Here is a 20,017-nt window from a genome sequence, read left to right on the forward strand (position 1 = left end):
TGAAAGAATCCACTGGTCATCTTCTTAAAGTAACCTACAAATGAAAACTCCCAAGAATATTATAACCAAAATCTGGAACTCCCAAGTCAAAACGAAAGGATTTGGTCAGTTAGGATCACACAAAACTTAGCCACCACTCTGAAGAAGTGGGGAACTTAGAATTTGATATTCTAGAAGATAAAAAAATCCAAGCTTACAACCAAGAAAAACCTACCCAGAAAAACTGAGAATAATCCTATGGGGGAGGGGGGACTAATCTTTAATGAAATGGAGGACTTCCAAATACTCCAATTAAAAGATCAGTAGGAAATATGACACTCGTAGTCAAACGAAGCATACAAAAGTGGTCCAAAAGTCTGAGGTAGTTTTGTCCAATCTTGAAAATATGATTAGTAGAAAGAGTTTCTATATTAAAATGGATGACCATTAACTAGAAAGATCTTAACCCCACCACAGCCTGACTTGTCAGAAGACGTGGAAATGAAGGATTGGAGCAGAGTCTATTATGCTTCAGCTGAAGAGAAGAGTGTGGTAATCTTGATCTCAAAGTAAAAAGCAAAATGAGCCCTAATTGAATGAGATAATTAGAGAAATTTGACTAAAAGGTAGCACAGAACATGAAGTAATATCAAAACATTTTATAGTAAGTTTCTCTGGTAAAGACCTCATTGCTAAATATATAGGGAAATGAATCAAATGTATAAAAAATAAGAGCCATTCCCCAATAGAAAAAAGGTCAAAGGATATGAACAGGCAGTGTTCAGATGAAGAAATCAGAACTATCTGTAGTTATATGAGAAAATGCTCTAAATCACTATTTATTAGAGAAACACAAATTGAACAACTTTGAGGTACCACACTACACATCTTGGAAATAACAAATGCTAGAGGGGATGGGGGGCACGTACATTAATGAACTGTTGGTGAAGCAGTGAACTGGTCCAGCCATTCTGGACAACAAGCTGAAATTATGCCCAAAGAGCTATAAAACTGTGTATTTCCTTTGATGCAGAAATGCCCCACTACCAAGTCTACTGTAAAGGTTAAAATTAATGGTTAAACAATGATTATATAAAATTATGTGGTTGCCAGTATTATATCTTGGGTCAGAAATTTATTTACAAATAGAGAAGAAACAATAAAGAAGAGAAATGTGAGGGGGATAGAGAAGTTATCTAACTTATCAACCTAAATGTTTTGCTCTAGGTCTGCTTAATCCAGGCAGAGATTAATTAGCTCTCAACCAGGAAGGCTAGTAGTGAGCAACCATACAGCCTCCTCCAAGATGGAAGTTAGTCTCTCCAAAAGCTAGGAAAGGGGTCAGCCTTTTACTCAACCAACACAGTAATCCAAGAGTCAGAGTCCAAGTAGAAGCCAAACTCTGAGCCCATGATCCAAGTTGTGAAGATTAAATTTAACTCTCCCCTGATTATAGCAACGAAATTAATTAACTCTCCCCGATTGTGAAGATTAAATTGTAACTCCTGCCTATTTTTAGATTTAATCACCAAAAGTGTAAACACCCTACTTACAGTAGTGGGGAGATCTGCCCATTTTTTAGATTTAATCACCAAAGGTGTAAACACCCTATTTCACACATTAAGTGGGAGGTCTGTGACTCACATGTGAAATAGTGGGTTATGAGTCAAAATTTAAAAAAGAAAAATGACTGCCCCTGGGCAGTCCTAAAAGCAAAAGTGTCAACTGTGATTGGTAGATGTAAAAATTAGAAAGTGCCTTTTAAAAGGGAGTGACAACTGCCTAAATGCAGTTGTCTTGGAACTCTCACTTAGAGTGGAACTTCCTGTGAGAGAGAGTTCTACCAGGAGCTTTATTGGGAGTTCGACTTGGAGTGGAGGCTGATAAAGAATCTGCTGACTGGATTGACACTAGGTGAGTGAAAAGCTGACTCAACTGCTGGGTTTTGGTTTTTTTTCTGAAGAGACTGGCCTCAGGAAAGACCTATCCTCTTGAGAGACTTCCCTGGGTCCTCAGCTTTGCTGAGAATGGCTAAAACTAACTCTCTCCGCCCTGGGGGTGGGAGGCCAAGAGTAAATTACTTAGTGCTCAGGCTAGATATCTTACACTATCCTCTCTCTGATTTTTCTTACTTCACTCTTTCTACATTTTGTAAATAAATTGTAAAATAAATCTCTTTGGGATTAATTAAATTCCTGGCAACCACTTTTAAATAATCAAGTCCAACCCTTTTAAAAATTAACTCATTCCCCCCCTTACAAAGCAATCATCTCCAGTGAAGCTCCCTTGAAGACTATCTAAGACTATCTCCAGAAGACAATCTCTTCACACTATCTTATCAAAGACAATCTGCCTTGAAGGAGTTCAGGGCTTGCTTTTTATGGTGACTTCTTGCCCCTTCCCCTGGGGGCAGTGTCTGTAAGATCAACTTCTCACCTTCTGAAGTTCAAGTTCTCATCAAAAAGATTCCGGGACTTCCGGTTAAGATGGCGGCTTAGAGAAAGCTAAAGCTCAGATCTCTGGAAAACCCTTCCCGACCGATCTCAAAATATAAGCTCCTAAGGCCCCGAAATTCAAAACGATCAACAGCACAGACCCTGGGAACCCTCCTCCTGGACCTGGACCCGGTTCAAAAGGTACGGCTCCCCTCAAAAGCCAGAACCCGAGATCACTCGGACCTCAGGGGTAGGAGCGCAGAGTCCAAGGCTCCCAGAAGCCGCAGCCCGGCCGGGCTCAGAGAGCAGGGTCCTCAGAACAACAACCCTCAGGGCCTTCTACCCGAGTCCCGGTGAAAGTTACTGCCTGGGGCTTCCGCTGCAGAGAGCTGGTCGAAACAACAGCAACCCTCAGGGCGGGCAAGACAGCCTCACGGGCTGGATCCTGCTATCCAAGTCTCAGTGAAAGTCCTTGCCCTCGGAGCTTGGGGAAGCTGTAGCCCATCCCCCCGCAGGCCGACGAAGCAGCCTCAGGGCCAGTGATTCTGAAGGCAACTTCCAGAAAGCGAGCCGGGGGGAGAGTGTGGCCTCGTGGTCAGACCCTTCCATTCCAGTTCCAGTGAGGCATATTCAGTTTAACCCAGGGAAAGCTCATAGAACCAACATCTGCCCAGGACTAAAGCCTCTGATCACCAGACAGAGATAAGAAAAGCTAATCATCCACATTCAGAGATGACAAACTCCACAGAAGCACAGAAGCCCCAAAATACCAAGAAAAATAAGAAGAAAGGGGCGACTTTGGACACATTCTATGGAGCCAAAATACAAAATACAGAGCAGATAGAAGAAGATATACAAGAAAATTCTCCAAAATCTTCCAAAGGAAATAGAAACTCTCCACAAACCCATGAAGAATTTGAATCAGAAATGACCAAAAAGATGGAAGCCCTCTGGGAGGAAAAGTGGGAAATAATGCAAAAGAAATTCATGCATCTACAAAACCAGTTTGACCAAACTGTAAAAGAAAACCAGGCTTTAAAGCAAGAACTAATAAAGCAAAGCCAAAACACCAAGAAATTAGAAGAGAACATAAAATATCTCACCGACAAGGTGATAGATCTGGAAAATAGAGGGAGAAGAGAAAATTTAAGAATAATTGGACTCCCAGAAAAGCCAGAAATAAACACCAAACTGGACATGGTGATACAAGATATAATCAAAGAAAATTGCCCAGAGATTCTAGAACAAGGGGGCAATACAGCCACTGACAGAGCTCACAGAACACCTTCTACACTAAACCCCCAAAAGACAACTCCCAGGAATGTAATTGCCAAATTCCAAAGCTATCAAACAAAAGAAAAAATCCTACAGGAAGCCAGAAAAAGACAATTTAGATATAAAGGAATGCCAATCAGGGTCACACAAGACCTTTCAAGTTCTACTCTGAATGATCATAAGGCATGGAACATGATCTTCAGAAAGGCAAGAGAGCTGGGTCTCCAACCAAGAATCAGCTACCCAGCAAAACTGACTATATACTTCCAAGGGAAAGTATGGGCATTCAACAAAATAGAAGACTTCCAACTTTTTGCAAAGAAAAGACCAGAGCTCTGTGGAAAGTTTGATACCGAAAATCAAAGAGCAAGGAATACCTGAAAAGGTAAATATTAAGGAAAGGGGAAAAATGTTATCTTCTTCTCTTACTCAAACTCTCTTCTATAAGGACTACATTTATATCAATCTATGTATACTAACATGTGGGGAAAATGTAATGTATAAATAGGGGGTAAAGAAAGACCAAATAGAATAATGGTTCTTACACAAAGATTCACATGGGAAGGGGAGGGGAAGAAAACTCCTATAAGAAGGAGAGGAAGAGGGGGGGGGGTTACTTAAACCTCAATCTCAGGGAAATCAACTCTGAGAGGGAAAAACATCCAGATCCATTGGGATCTTGAATTCTATCTTACCCAACAAGGGTAAGGAGAAGGGAAAACCAAGGGGGGGAGGGGGAGAGGGAGAACAAAAAGGGAGGGAAAGAGAGGGGGGAGGGGGAGGGAAGAAAAAGGGAGGGACTAAAAAGGGAAACATCAAGGGAGGGGACAAGGGGCACTGATTCAAAGTAAATCACTGGACTAAAAGGTAGAGCCGAAGAAGAAAAGGTTAGAATTAGGGAAGGCAATCAAAATGCCAGGGAGTCCACAAATGACAATCATAACTTTGAACGTGAATGGGATGAACTCACCCATAAAACGTAGACGAATAGCAGAATGGATTAGAATCCAACACCCTACCATATGTTGTCTTCAAGAAACACACATGAGGCGGGTAGACACCCACAAGGTCAGAATTAAAGGATGGAGTAAGACCTTCTGGGCCTCAACTGATAGAAAGAAGGCAGGAGTGGTAATCATGATATCTGATAAAGCCAATGCAAAAATAGACCTGATCAAAAGGGATAGGGAAGGTAATTATATTTTGTTAAAAGGGACTCTAGACAACGAGGAAATATCATTAATCAACATGTATGCACCAAATAATATAGCACCCAAATTTCTAATGGAGAAACTAGGAGAATTGAAGGAAGAAATAGACAATAAAACCATACTAGTGGGAGACTTAAACCAACCATTATCAAATTTAGATAAATCAAATCAAAAAATAAATAAGAAAGAGGTAAAAGAAGTGAATGAAATCTTAGAAACATTAGAATTAATAGACATATGGAGAAAACTAAATAGGGATAAAAAGGAATACACCTTCTTCTCAGCACCACATGGCACATTCACAAAAATTGACCATACATTAGGTCACAGAAACATAGCACACAAATGCAAAAAAGCAGAAATAATGAATGCAGCCTTCTCAGATCACAAGGCAATAAAAATAATGATTAGTAATGGTACATGGAAAACCAAATCTAAAACCAATTGGAAATTAAACAATATGATACTCCAAAACCGTTTAGTTAAAGAAGAAATCATAGAAACAATTAATAATTTCATCAAGGAAAATGACAATGGCGAAACATCCTTTCAAACCTTTTGGGATGCAGCCAAAGCGGTAATCAGAGGCAAATTCATATCCCTGAATGCTTATATTAACAAACAAGGGAGAGCAGAGATCAATCAATTGGAAATGCAATTGAAAAAACTCGAAAGCGATCAAATTAAAAACCCCCAGCAGAAAACCAAATTAGAAATCCTAAAAATTAAGGGAGAAATTAATAAAATCGAAAGTGATAGAACTATTGATTTAATAAATAAGACAAGAAGCTGGTACTTTGAAAAAACAAACAAAATAGACAAAGTACTGGTCAATCTAATTAAAAAAAGGAAGGAAGAAAAGCAAATTCACAGCATTAAAGATGAAAAGGGGGACAGCACCTCCAATGAGGAGGAAATTAAGGCAATCATTAGAAATTACTTTGCCCAATTATATGGCAACAAATACACCAATTTAGGAGAAATGGATGAATATATACAAAAATACAAACTGCCTAGACTAACAGAAGAGGAAATAGAATTCTTAAATAATCCCATATCAGAAATTGAAATCCATCAAGCCATCAAAGAACTTCCTAAGAAAAAATCCCCAGGGCCTGATGGATTCACCTGTGAATTCTATCAAACATTCAGAGAACAGTTAATCCCAATACTATACAAACTATTTGACATAATAAGCAAAGAGGGAGTTCTACCAAACTCCTTTTACGACACAAACATGGTACTGATTCCAAAACCAGGCAGGTCAAAAACAGAGAAAGAAAACTATAGGCCAATCTCCCTAATGAATATAGATGCAAAAATCTTAAATAGGATACTAGCAAAAAGACTCCAGCAAGTGATCAGAAGGATCATTCACCATGATCAAGTAGGATTCATACCAGGGATGCAGGGCTGGTTCAACATTAGGAAAACCATCCACATAATTGACCACATCAACAAGCAAACTAGCAAGAACCACATGATTATCTCAATAGATGCAGAAAAAGCCTTTGATAAAATACAACACCCATTCCTATTAAAAACACTAGAAAGCATAGGAATAGAAGGGTCATTCCTAAAAATAATAAACAGTATATATCTAAAACCAACAGCTAATATCATCTGCAATGGGGATAAACTAGATGCATTCCCAATAAGATCAGGAGTGAAACAAGGATGCCCATTATCACCCCTACTATTCGACATTGTACTAGAAACACTAGCAGTAGCAATTAGAGAAGATAAAGAAATTGAAGGCATCAAAATAGGCAAGGAGGAGACCAAGTTATCACTCTTTGCGGATGACATGATGGTCTACTTAAAGAATCCTAGAGATTCAACCAAAAAGCTAATTGAAATAATCAACAACTTTAGCAAAGTTGCAGGATACAAAATAAACCCACATAAATCATCAGCTTTTCTATATATCTCCAACACAGCTCAGCAGCAAGAACTAGAAAGAGAAATCCCATTCAAAATTACCTTAGACAAAATAAAATACCTAGGAATCTATCTCCCAAGACAAACACAGGAACTATATGAACACAACTACAAAACACTCGCCACACAACTAAAACTAGACCTGAACAAATGAAAAAACATTAACTGCTCATGGATAGGACGAGCCAATATAATAAAAATGACCATCCTACCCAAACTTATTTATCTATTTAGTGCCATACCCATTGAACTACCAAAATACTTCTTCACTGATTTAGAAAAAAACATAACAAAGTTCATTTGGAAGAACAAAAGATCAAGGATATCCAGGGAAATAATGAAAAAAAACACATACGATGGGGGCCTTGCAGTCCCTGACCTAAAACTATATTACAAAGCAGCAGTCATCAAAACAATTTGGTACTGGCTAAGAAACAGAAAGGAAGATCAGTGGAATAGACTGGGGGAAAGCGACCTCAGCAAGACAGTATACAATAAACCCAAAGATCCCAGCTTTTGGGACAAAAATCCACTATTCGATAAAAACTGCTGGGAAAATTGGAAGACAGTGTGGGAGAGACTAGGAATAGATCAACACCTCACACCCTACACCAAGATAAATTCAAAATGGGTGAGTGACTTAAACATAAAGAAGGAAACCATAAGTAAATTGGGTAAACACAGAATAGTATACATGTCAGACCTTTGGGAGGGGAAAGGCTTTAAAACCAAGCAAGATATAGAAAGAATCACAAAATGTAAAATAAATAATTTTGACTACATCAAACTAAAAAGCTTTTGTACAAACAAAACCAATATAACTAAAATCAGAAGGGAAACAACAAATTGGGAAAAAATCTTCATAGAAACCTCTGACAAAGGTTTAATTACTCATATTTATAATGAGCTAAATCAATTGTACAAAAAATCAAGCCATTCTCCAATTGATAAATGGGCAAGGGACATGGATAGGCAGTTCTCAGATAAAGAAATCAAAACTATTAACAAGCACATGAAGAAGTGCTCTACATCTCTTATAATCAGAGAGATGCAAATCAAAACAACTCTGAGGTATCACCTCACACCTAGCAGATTGGCTAACATAACAGCAAAGGAAAGTAATGAATGCTGGAGGGGGTGTGGCAAAGTAGGGACACTAATTCATTGCTGGTGGAGTTGTGAATTGATCCAACCATTCTGGAGGGCAATTTGGAACTATGCCCAAAGGGCGACAAAAGAATATCTACCCTTTGACCCAGCCATAGCACTGCTGGGTCTGTACCCCAAAGAGATAATGGACAAAAAGACTTGTACAAAAATATTCATAGCTGCGCTCTTTGTGGTGGCCCAAAACTGGAAAACGAGGGGATGCCCATCAATTGGGGAATGGCTGAACAAACTGTGGTATATGTTGGTGATGGAGTACTATTGTGCTAAAAGGAATAATAAAGTGGAGAAGTTCCATGGAGACTGGAACAACCTCCAGGAAGTGATGCAGAGCGAGAGGAGCAGAACCAGGAGAACATTGTACACAGAGACTAATACACTGTGGTATAATCGAACGTAATGGACTTCTCCATTAGTGGCGGTGTAATGTCCCTGAACAACCTGCAGGGATCCAGGAGAAAAAAACACCATTCATAAGCAAAGGATAAACTATGGGAGTGGAAACACCGAGGAAAAGCAACTGCCTGAATACAGAGGTTGAGGGGACATGACAGAGGACAGACTCTAAATGAACACTCTAGTGCAAATACTATCAACAAAGCAATGGGTTCAAATCAAGAAAACATCTAATGCCCAGTGGACTTACGCGTCGGCTATGGGGGGTGGGGGGGAGGAAAAGAAAATGATCTTTAACGAATAATGCTTGGAAATGATCAAATAAAATATATTTAAAAAAAAAAGATTCCGATTCCTAGCTGATTGAATTTCTAAAGGTGTGAATTTGCTAAGTACCTTGCTAGCTTCTCACCTAGTACTAAGTAGGGTGCTTAATCTTTTGTTGATTCAATTCAAAAGTAGACAGACAAGGGGGAGTTAATCCTGTCTTCAGTCTAGTGAGGACCTATAAAAGTAGGGGTACTTAAGTTAGTGTTAACTCAGGATAGACAATAGAGTAAAGAATTCTCTTTCACAAAAGGAAGGGCTTTTATGGAGGGGAAGTTGGTGAAGAAGTTAGGAAAGGAGTAAGGGAGGGTAGTGATAAAAAAAAAAGGAGGCAAGTAACATGAATATAATTGAAAATAAAAAGAGAAAAGGAAATTTCTAAGAGGAAAGGCCAGCAAGGCACTGTTGGAATGACCATGATAAATTAGAAAAATATAAATAAACTCTCCAAACCCTGTATCTAGTTGAGAGTCATGGTTTTGTATGCAGTCTCAAATTCATAATAATGAAAATTAAAAGAAGGGAAAATTATGACTATGAAGAATTCAGTAGCTAAATATTTTTAAAGGGCTATAAGAATATTGACAGACTAGCTGAACCAAACGAAGGGTTTTCCTAAGTAGAAATAAGTAAACCTAATACTAGTACTGCTTTTAGCTACTTGATTTTCAGTAAGTCCCTACCCTTCCCTTGGTTTCATTTCACCCATCTCTGACCAACCAACCAACTGCCAAGGTTCTTTCTAGCACTAAAATTCTTCAGGTCTGAGGTTATTTAATTCAGCTTCCCAAACAATACAAGAATATGTGTGAAACAGAAGTCAGTGATACTTAATTGATGGAAAGCTCAGGACTGAAGAAGCAGACAATTCCCTTGTTCGGCTGCTCTGATTGTTCTACTGAGCTCAAATATACCTCCCTATAACACCCACCCATTAGATCTAGTTCTACTCTCAGGAGCAGAAATAAACAAATTTATTCCCTTTGTATCTTCTAAAGGCATAAAGCTAGTGATCTACATTTCTCCTCCTTCAACCAATTCTTCTCTAAGCCAAATATATTCCAGGTTCCTATAGCCTTTCTTCCTATATGGTTTCAAGTACCCTCGTGATCTTGGTTGTCCTCCTCTGGAGGGACACTGGTTTTTCACTGCCCCTTCTAAAATTCAGCTTTCAGTTATTTTTTTTTAATCCTCTGCACATTAAGTTCTCATGATAGCCATCTTAAAACATGTGGCTAGGGCAAGGGGTAAAAGGTGGACAGCTCAATTTCGCCAATAGAATACTCAAGATCTAAGGAGGAAACAAGTAAAGTTTCTGATACTTGGATGAACCCCTTGTGGCAAATTTGTGAGTGAATGTGACTAAGGCTCACAGGATGGATAAGTATGGATGGACTGCATTGCTGGACGGAACTCCAAATGATTGAGACTGTTGTTCCATTTGTATATCAGCCTTGGAAACGTATTAGTGCTACTTCGAAGTGTTTGTGTGCACATGCTGGCAATAAGGCAGCTAGGTACAATGAATAGATCACTTAAAACCTGAATTCAAATACAGACTCAAATACTAGCTATGTGACCCTAGGCAAGTCACAATCTTTAACTGCCATAGTTTCCTCATATGTAAAATGAGGATATTAGTACCTACCTCAAAGTGCCTAGCGTAGTGTATATATCCAGTAGTAGATGCTCAATAAATGCTTGTTTCCTTCCGTATTTATATGTATATATGTCATTTCTACAGGTTGACCACTTCTTGATTTCTTAATTTTCTCTTGCCCTTTATTTCTTCTTTCTCATACTTGTACTGCTCTTAGGCAAACAAATGCTTTTATTCATTCGCTCTAGCCACAGATCACTCCGCAAAGGTGATCTCATGTGGTACTCACATCAATCCCCCCAGGTTAGATCTTCCAGGAATTGCTAGGCCCATTTTACAAATAAGGAAACGGAAGCCCTTGGAGTTTGTGACCTGCCTACGGCAACAGTTATCACGTTGTCACCTGGAGATCTGAATACAAGTATCTCAAAAGTCCCTGGCGGGTTGTTTTCCTATTTCTCAAGGGATCTCTCGCTGACAAAATGCTGACTATTTCTTACCCTAGCGACTCTGAAGGTGACGTCAAACTCCCCCCTTCCCCCCAGTCCCTCCCTTAGACCCCGAGATTCCCAGCCTCCTCCCCCCTCGAGTTTTCTCTTCATTTGCGTTGCCAAGATCCACAAGGAAACGTTGGCTCCCATTGGCTCTCGGGAGAGCGGTTGCCTAGCTACTGTCCGGAGCGTGCTAAACAACCTCGAAGGAGTGGAAGCAAAGAATAGTGTTGGGCGAGGAAGGGGTAAGAGGAGTCCGGAGAAGCTGGTGAGGAGGGTCTGAAGGGAGGGTCGAGCTGGGAGAAGGGAGTGGAAAACAAACCTGGGGCATCCTCACACCACATCTTGTCACCTGAGCGTCAGTTGGGCTCCCAACTGCTCCTCAGTTGCCCTTCCATCCTCTCATGGGAGACGGGAAACACCGGGCAGCCCTCCAAATCACTGAGGCCCCTCTCTGGAGCTTTCAGCCTGAATTCCCTGAGGGCTGCCCCTTGGCTCCTCGGAACCTCCAGCCCAAAGCTTGTTGAGGGTTTTAGAGGGCGGAGACCTGCCTGAGACAATGAAAACTGGCTGACTGAGCCTGGTGCACCTGGAGGACCGGGAAGGGGAAGAGGTGGTCCTGATGTTCTAGTTCACCAGGCCATCTTCTGCCAACACACAGGAAAAGCGGTGACTCCCCCAGTTCGCTCAGCTCAACCATGTATTCTCATTTTACGCAGCTCAGGCCCTTTCTCAAGGGCCGGCTGATTATCTTCCGGAGCTTGAAAAAAGAGGGACTTGCCCTCATTTTCTTCCCCTGTACAATGGTGCATATACATTGTGAAAAGAGAAGCAACCTTCCTAGAGAAAATGCTTTTAAATTCATTCGGGAAGGGAGAAGGGGAGGTAGGCAGAGGTGTGGAAAACAACTGTTAGATGCTTTCTCTCAGGCCTCTTTTTCTTGGTCCAGCAGACAAGGCTTCCAGGGTTGGGGCTGTGAGTGCCCCTGTCAACCTTGAACCATGGCTACCTTGAGTGAGAAGCCTGGTGAGCGCTTCCGACTCCCGGATTGGCACATTAACCGCCAGTTGCTTTCCTCTAATGCGGAGAGGCAGCGGGATGCCTCCCACATAATCAGACAAGAGGCCCGAATTCTCCGCAATGATACCAACAATCAGGTAGGAAGAAAGAATCCCAGGAAATGGGGACAGTGGCACACACCCTCTCCCTTCCTTGTCCTTGAACTCAACTGCCAACAACTCTCCTAGCTATAACAATACTTCAAGCTTTCCAAAGCATGTTCCCTACCCCAACTATGTTGTAAGGTGAATTATGCAGACAAACACATTTTACTGATGCAGAAATTTGATTTTAAGGAGGCAGCAGCTGGGTAGCTTAGTGGATTGAGAGCCAGGCCTAGAGATGGGAGGTCCTGGGTTCAAATGTGATATCAGACATTTCCTAGCTGTGTGACTCTGGGCAAGTCACTTAACCCCCATTGCCTAGCCCTTACTGCTCTTCTACCTTGGAACCAATACACTGTATTGATTCCAAGATGGAAGGTGAGAGCTTAAAAGAAAAAAAAAGAAACTTCATCTTAAAGAGGTCAATTAAGTACTTTACCCAAAATCACACAGCTATTTAGTGTCAGAGCCAAGATTCAAGACTAGTCCTTTTCCCACTGTATCCTGTCCCTCTCACACAACTCTGTCTCTCTCCTCCAGACAATATGGGATGAACGGGACAACCAGACCCGCCTATCAGAGCACATAGAATCTGTTGACCGATGGAAGGAGATATTAGACAAAAGTCTGTCTGACATGGATGCTGAGATTGATAACCTGACACAGGCAAGGAAACTAAGGGCACAGTATAAAGTCAGGTGCCAGGACATCATGGGGTGGTATCCCTCTTGGGCAGGGAGGTATTGCTAGCCTCAGTTGGCATTTTGCCCTTGACACCCATTCTAGTGCCAAGAGATTTGATAGGGCAGCATCCCAACTTAGGAGAATCTTTATGGATTTTATTCCCCCTACCCTTCATCTCCAGACAAAGGAGGTGGCGGAGAGGGCCCTGCAGGGCAAGAACCTCCCTCTGGATGTGACGATTGAGTGCCTAACACTGAGGGAAAGCCGGCGAGACATTGATGTGGTGAAGGATTCCGTGGAGGAAGAGCTGCACAAGGAAGTAGAGGTGATTGATACTGCCAAGCAAGCCCTGCAGCAGAGGGTCAGAGAGGCCTTTGAGCAGCTTTGGTAAGGACTGGGCTCACAAGCAAACGTGGGGGTCAGCTGGCCAGTGTGCATGCCTGCTTTTGCACATACTTAAGGCTGTTTCATAAGTGTGCTGACCAAGGTGTGTTAGATGTGCCTGAATGCCTCACAGGGGATCTGTGTGCAACCATGCTTTCTTATGCATACAGTTGTGTGCAGTGTATATGTGTCACAAATTAGAGGCATTCATTCACCAAGCGTTTATTGAGCATACATGGAACACCATTCTTTTGGGGGGGGAGGGATTGTGCATGATCTAGAATTATCTGAAAAATAGGGGGTGATCTGAAAAATATCGAGGGATCTGATGAGACCTATGCCTTAAGAAGATTATTCTGGCAACTATGTGAAGGACTGATTGGCCAGGGAAGAAGCTGGAGATACGGAAACCAGTTTAGGAGGTTAGGTGAGAGATGATGAAGGTGCAACTAGAATGGTGGTAATGTGGGGAGAAGACACAAGAGTCAAAACCTGCTTCCTGGTGGACCTCAGAGATGGATGCTATACATCTCTCTCTCCCACCTGTGGATTCTGTGGTGTTCATGGTCATCCCCCTCCCCAGACTCAATTCAACTCAGCACACAAAGTGACTTAGGTGAAAGGCTCTCCACTAAATGCCAGGGATATAAAGAGAAGAAATGACACATTTTGCCATCAAAGAACTAACACTATACTCAGGGGTGGCAGAAAGAGCCATCCACAGATGAAGCTGACACAAAATAGAGTGTGACCAGGTCAAGGGAGAAATCCAGGCAACATGTTCTAAGAAAATCTGGGTCAAGAAAGAACACAGATCTGGGCATATGTAGATATTAGAGAAGGCTTCGTGGAGAGAGTCAGCACCTGTGCCTCAGCTTGCCTTTTAGGACAATAACAGGAATTTTGGAAGGTGAAACAGAGTGGTATGTTTCAGGCCTGAGGACATCCTGGGCAAATTCTGAGAGGTGGGAGATAAGATTCTAGATTTAGGGAAGAGATAGAATTCCAGTTTGGCTGCAGCCCAGAATGTGTGATGAGTCAAATGCCAAATGAGGTTGAAAAAGTAGATTTGGAGTCAGATTGAGGAGGGATTCAAATGCCAAGAAACGTGTATTTTTTGCTAAAAGCAATATGAGGATCATTGAAGGTTTTTTTAAAAGGAGTAACATGATGAGACCTGTGCCTTAGGAAGATATTTGATAACTATATGAAGGATTGATGGGCAAGGAAAGAACCTGGGGGGAGGGGACTAGTTTAGAAGGCTAGATGAGATGATGAGAGCCCCAACTAGAATGGTGGCAGTGTGGATGGAAATAACAAGTCAAGAGATGTAATGGTGATTGAACTGATCAGATCTGGCAACCGATTAAATAAGGGTGAAAAGGAAAGTTGAGGAACAGCAGAAAGTCAAAGATGATGCCAAACTTTTGAATCCAGGAACCTAAAAAAATAATAGTACCATCAACCAATCAAGGAATTTGAGAGAAGAAAATGGTTTAGAGAGGTGAGGAAGAAGATGCTGGGTTCACTTTTAGACATGTTGAGTTGCAAATCCTAACAGGATATGCAGATAATCAGTAAAGAAATGGAAATAGAGGATTTTGGAATACAAGGGAGATGTTAGGGCTGGAAATATGCAGATTTTAGAGTCATCTGTGTCATGGAATTCAAACCTTGAATATAGATGAAATGACAAAAAAAAAATGTGTAACCTGAGAAGAGAAAAGGTCCCAGAACAGAGAATCATGAGGGATACTAAGGTGCAGCAGCTAGAGGTTTGGTAGCAAGAAATAGATGATGATCTAGAAAAAGTACATTAAGAAGGTTTGGTCAGAAAGGTAGGAGAACCAGTACAGAGCAATGTCTCTGATGCCAAGAGGAGTGTTCAGGAGGAAGGAGAAATAGATGATGATCTGAAGTTCACAGAGAACTTTACTTACATTATTATCTTGTTCAAACCTTATAACAGCTCTGTAAAGCTCATTATATATATATGTATATGTGTATATATACATATATATAGGCATCATTTAGTCACAACTTAGAGCTAAGGTTTAGAAAGGCTCTGTGGTGTGAGGAATGATTCAACACCCTAACTTTTAGATCAATACTGCCTCAGCAGTCTCAGCACTATCAAGGGAAGTCAAGACAGATGACAACTAGTCATGGTCATCAGATTTAGTGATTACTGGTTGCTAGAGAGGAACATGGATATTGTTGATGTCCTTTGAGAGAGAACTTTAAATATAAATGGTGGAATGGAAGCCACTATGAAAGGGGTGGATGAGTTAGGAAAAGTGAGTACTAAGGAAATGGAGACAAATATAGATGACTCTGACACTCAAAAAAAGACACATTTCCTCAAGGGTAGGGGTTACTTAGACCTTTGAAAAGCCACCATTAATTATTTTCCCCGAGGAACCTAAATCCTCTTCCACCATAACCAGCTGCTATGATAGGATTCTGCCAAGGATCACACAGAATCTGAGGCCCTCAGAGGCCATCTAGATCTAATACAAGGCTTTTTTCCCTGGCCAAGAATCTAAGAGCCCAGTGCCTCCAGCCCTGGCATATTTCATTATTTCCTTTTTGGATAGTTCTATTTGTAATCATTTTTTCCTTTCTATTAGGCTTAAATCTAAAGCTTCCATCCACTGCTTCAAGTCCTATCCTTGATGCCAATCTCTCTTCTATATATCAGCCCTTCAAATTCTTAAAGATAGCTGTTATGTTCATCTTCATCCAAATTCTTTCCCCCATGCTTCCCAAGCTACCCACTCCCCACTTCCTCACTCTGTGGATTGCCTCACTTATGTTCATTTATAATTCTATTCTATCCACTCCCCCTTCTATTTATCTTTCCATATTCCAGGCATGAGTCTTATCCTACCAAGCCTCAGTGATACCTCCAAGGTCAATTTTGTGTTCCTTGTATTAGAATCTCGAGTTCATCTTGTCTGTTACCTATACTATGTGCATTTGTATATGGATGTTTAATCACCCAGGACACCTTATTGCACCTTCTTAAGAGACTCCTTTAGGAATAACCTGTATTAGATTGTCTGCCACCTGGAGAGCAGGAAGAGAGAATTTGGGTTGTAAAAGGTCAGAAACAATTGTTAAAAAATTGTTTCTATATGTAATTAAAAAAAATAAAAGGAATGAGTTGGTTGACAGAGAGACAGAAGAGAGAGAGAGAGAGAGAGAGAGAGAGAGAGAGAGAGAGAGAGAGAGAGAGAGAGAGTGAGAGAGGGAGAGAGAGAGAGAGAGAGAGAGACAGAGAGAGAGAGAGACAGAGAGAGAGAGAGAGACGGAGGGAGGGAGGGAGGGAGGGAAGGAGAGAGAGAAAAAGAGAGACAGAGACAGAGAGAGAGACAGAGAGAGACAGAGAGACAGAGACAGAGAGAGAGACAGAGAGAGAGAGAGAGAGAGAGAGAGAGAGAGACTCCCCTAGGATGAGAACAAACCTTGAGACCTTTTCACATTTCCCTGAAATCCTAGTGTAAAAAGATACCAACCAACTTAGGGTTGGACAATGGCATCACACTATCTGACCATAACTAACTGTGCCCTGGAGCAATTCCATTCCCTCTTTGGATATCACTTTCCTCATACATAAATGAATGAGGGGTAAAAATGAGGGAAGAAACAGACCTTCTTCTTCACTCAGCTTCTCCCCAAGAGATCCCTATCTTGGATCTGCACGCCATCTTGGCTCTGACCATCTGGCCCTAAACTTGGGCCTAAAAATTCTATCTAGCCAGGGAGGGGGTTTTCTAGACTTGTTGGGTGACTGTGGGAGAGACCTGAACCTTTATGCCCTTGTCCTCCACAGCCTTCTTCAGGAGGCAAGGCAGCAACTGAACTGTGACCATCGATCTAAGATGGAGGCACTGGAGATTGACCGCACCTGCCTCTCCCTCAGTGTTAACTCCCCCAATATCTCTCTGAAAGTTAACCCTACCCGCATTCCCAATGGGTAAGTCTGGGCCTTTGGTCTTGAGTCTTCCTCTCTTGTTTTCTCTGCCTTCCCCTTCAGTCTGTGGAGCTCCTCCTAACCGCCAGACCTCACCCACCCTCCCTAGCAGGCAGCCCCTCTAGGATTTCTTGGGATCCTGGTTCCATCCAAGGGTGGCCCATGGCGAACCCTCGGGGGCCTGCTGGGGCCTGTGGGAACCTGTGCCCTTCTGGTTGCCTCAGGTGCTGCACAATACAGCAGTGGGATGAATATAGTCATTACAATAAGGACCGGGCAGAGGCTGAAGCAAAGTCTTCCACAGATCTGCGGGAGGCCATAGCCCTCACCATTACCGAGGTACGTCCAAGCCCCCAGGCTCTTCTCCTGAAACCTCATTTCCTTTCCTCCCAGGAGCTGTCCCCCACCTTTACCAAACCTAAGTAAATTCATGTGTCTGTGTAGAGAAACACGAGTGCCCATCCCCCTTCCCTCCGGATGGGCCCTCTCCTCCTGGGGGCTAATAATACCTTCTCCCCTAATCCTGCAACACCCATAGCCCATTCCCACTTCAGTATTTATTTCCCTGTCGCTGTTCTCACCTCGCTTCATCCAGACCAACAATGAACTGGAAGCCCAGCGAGTGGCCACCGAGTTTGCCTTCAGAAAGTGGATGCGAGAACTAGAGAAGGCCCTGAATGAACTCAGGTGGCAGGAGAAAAATGTAAGGACCTCCCCTCCCCCGTGGGGGCTACGGGGTGGGAGGGTCTGGGGAGGTGAGTCAGGAGAGCCGCCCAGGAAGCCCGCTCAGCCACCCTCCGGCCTCTTCCCCTAGACCTTGGAAGAGATTGCAGATTTGGAAGAAGACATAAGGCAGCTGGAGGAGGATCTACATATAAAGATGAGGAACCTGAAGCTGGCACACACCCGGCTGGAGACCCGAACGTGCAGGCCCAGTATGGAGTTGTGCAGGGACCAGGTTAGGGCATGCGTGTCTCTAGCTTATGCCTACTCCAAGGACAGAAGCTCCTCTGCTAGACCCCGGAGGTAGGGCTGGAGGGATCCTGAGGAAACGGAGCTCCAGAGGGAGGAGGAATGACTGGGGGACACACGCTCAGTCACGGGGCGGGATCCCAGCCCTCGGCTCCCTGTAGATGAACACTAGCACACAGGGCTAAGCCCTTAGGTCCGAGGAACCAAAGAAGGATGATCCTCTGATCCTTGGCCATATCTTCACCAGGTACAATATGGACTCACTGACGAAGTGCACCAGCTGGAAGCTACCATCGCTGCCCTGAAGCAGAAGCTGGCCCAGACACAGTAAGTTTGGGTTAGTGAACTTCCGGATCCTGGAGTCGTCCCATAGACCATCCCAGCCCTTTGGTTAGCAGGGGCCTTGACCCAGATCCCCAGGCCCCCAAGGGATAGGACGCATTCATTGAGCACACATTAAGTATCTGCTGTGCTTGGCACGAGGGACATGAAAAGATTAGACCTCGTGCTCTTCCCTTTTGAAGCTCCACGAAACGTGATCTCAAATGATAGAGGCTTCCCAGGGGAGATCGCGCTTGAATTGGACTTTAAAAGGGGGAGAAGAATTCAAAAAAGCAGAAGAGAGGCGATTCCAGATATTGGGTACAGGACAAGCACAAGCTCAGAGGTGGATGAATATAAAAAACGTTTGGTGGGCAGAACGAAGCGTTATTTGGGGGTGCGAGAATATCCCCAAGGATCAGCTTGTCCAATGCCCTCATTTTTCAGATCAGGAAATTGAGGTCCAGGGAGGGTAAGGGACTTTCCTAGCCTTGCAACGAGCATTTGGCAGAGCTGGACTAGAAGAGTCCTGGGTCTGGGACCAGGGCCTTTCCCAAGGCTCCAGGCCCTGGCTCTTGGCCCACGGTTACCAGGAGTTGATTTCTGTCTTCACCGTGGCTAAGAACCTGGTAACGCAGACATCCCGAAGCTCAGGCCCCCTTTCCCTCCGTCCTTTCATGGGGCCTTGCGGGGCCCAGAGAGAGGGAGGGCAGGAGCCCTAAGTGTTCTTTAACACCCCCAGAGCTACCCTAGATGCCCTTTACAAGCATCTGTCCCGGATCCAGTCTGACATTGCTTGCAAGTCCAACTCCTTGATGCTAGACACCAAGTGCATGGACATCCGCCGCAAGCTGACGGTACCAGCTGAGAAGTATGTGCCAGAGGTGGATACCTTTAACCGAACGACCAACCGCACTCTGTCCCCACTCAAGAGCCGACAGCTGGAGCTGGCTTAGCACCTCCACCTAGGGGACACGTGAGGAATGGCGATGGGAATGGGAGAGTGAAATCTAATAAAGCACCAGGTGCGATGATTGTACAGATATTAATAATCATCTTGGCCTGACCTTTGTGGGAAGTTGGAGGAAGACCTTGCCTGAAGTCAGAAGCAAGGAGTAGTCACAGAATGCCAGGTTCAGAGTTAGGAGGAATCTCAGAGGGATCTAGTTTAACATCATTGACATCTTAGACCCTCTGCTCAAACACTTTCAGCAAAGGGAAACTTGCAGTCTCCCAAGAGAGTCCAGTTTGCTTAGAGACTGCTCCAATGGGTAGGAAGCTTTTCCTCACATCAAATCTAAACTTTTCTCTCTGAAGCTTCAATTCACTGCTCCCAGCTCTCCTCAAGCTGACCAAATCTAATCCTTCTCTCATGTGACAGCCCTTCCAAAACTCAAGAGTAGTAGTCACCCCTCTCTGAGGGGTGTCTTCTTTATTATGGGCCAAACGTTTCCAGATCCTGTATAGCAGCAGGCTTGCTCTGCTTTCTCGCCATCTTTGTCTTTGTCTTCTGGACATCGTCCTTTCTAACATGAAGCGTCCAGAATAGAAAAGAGCAGTTCAAATGTGGTCTGATCAAGAAGGGGCATAGCAAAGTTATTGCATCCCTCGTTCTGGACATGGAATATAGCACAAATCTAAAATCCCCAGATCTTATTCACATAAGCCGCCTCTCCTCCATCCTGTACTTGTTTT

General features: G+C 43.0%; 1 protein-coding gene across 6 annotated transcripts; it reads left to right on the forward strand.

The window, feature by feature from the left end:
* Positions 1–1,869: 1,869 nt before the first annotated feature.
* Positions 1,870–19,374, forward strand: TEKT2 (tektin 2). 6 transcript variants are annotated; one of them, XM_056795146.1, is made up of 10 exons: positions 1,870–1,893; positions 11,775–11,979; positions 12,526–12,651; positions 12,851–13,056; positions 16,889–17,032; positions 17,254–17,368; positions 17,625–17,732; positions 17,844–17,987; positions 18,249–18,328; positions 19,065–19,374. In XM_056795146.1, exons 2-10 carry the CDS (start codon positions 11,824–11,826, stop codon positions 19,276–19,278), a joined length of 1,293 nt encoding a protein of 430 aa, XP_056651124.1. In that variant the 5' UTR covers positions 1,870–1,893; positions 11,775–11,823; the 3' UTR covers positions 19,279–19,374. The 6 variants fall into 6 exon arrangements, with proteins under 6 accessions (XP_056651124.1, XP_007492860.1, XP_001364277.1 ...); XM_007492798.3 differs by lacking the exon at positions 1,870–1,893 and adding an exon at positions 10,938–11,067 and having other exon boundaries at positions 11,772–11,979; XM_001364240.4 differs by lacking the exon at positions 1,870–1,893 and adding an exon at positions 10,946–11,090.
* Positions 19,375–20,017: the final 643 nt, after the last annotated feature.

The sequence above is a fragment of the Monodelphis domestica genome, chromosome 4 (assembly GCF_027887165.1).
Source record: "Monodelphis domestica isolate mMonDom1 chromosome 4, mMonDom1.pri, whole genome shotgun sequence".
Taxonomy (NCBI): Eukaryota; Metazoa; Chordata; class Mammalia; order Didelphimorphia; family Didelphidae; genus Monodelphis; species Monodelphis domestica.

Excerpts from the sequence above, each read along its gene's own strand:
- TEKT2 (XM_056795146.1), top strand. The coding sequence starts at position 11,824 with ATGGCTACCTTGAGTGAGAAGCCTGGTGAGCGCTTCCGACTCCCGGAT. Across the intron at positions 12,652-12,850 it reads AGATTGATAACCTGACACAG|ACAAAGGAGGTGGCGGAGAG; the intron begins GCAAGGAAACTA and ends CTTCATCTCCAG. Across the intron at positions 17,733-17,843 it reads TCAGGTGGCAGGAGAAAAAT|ACCTTGGAAGAGATTGCAGA; the intron begins GTAAGGACCTCC and ends CTCTTCCCCTAG.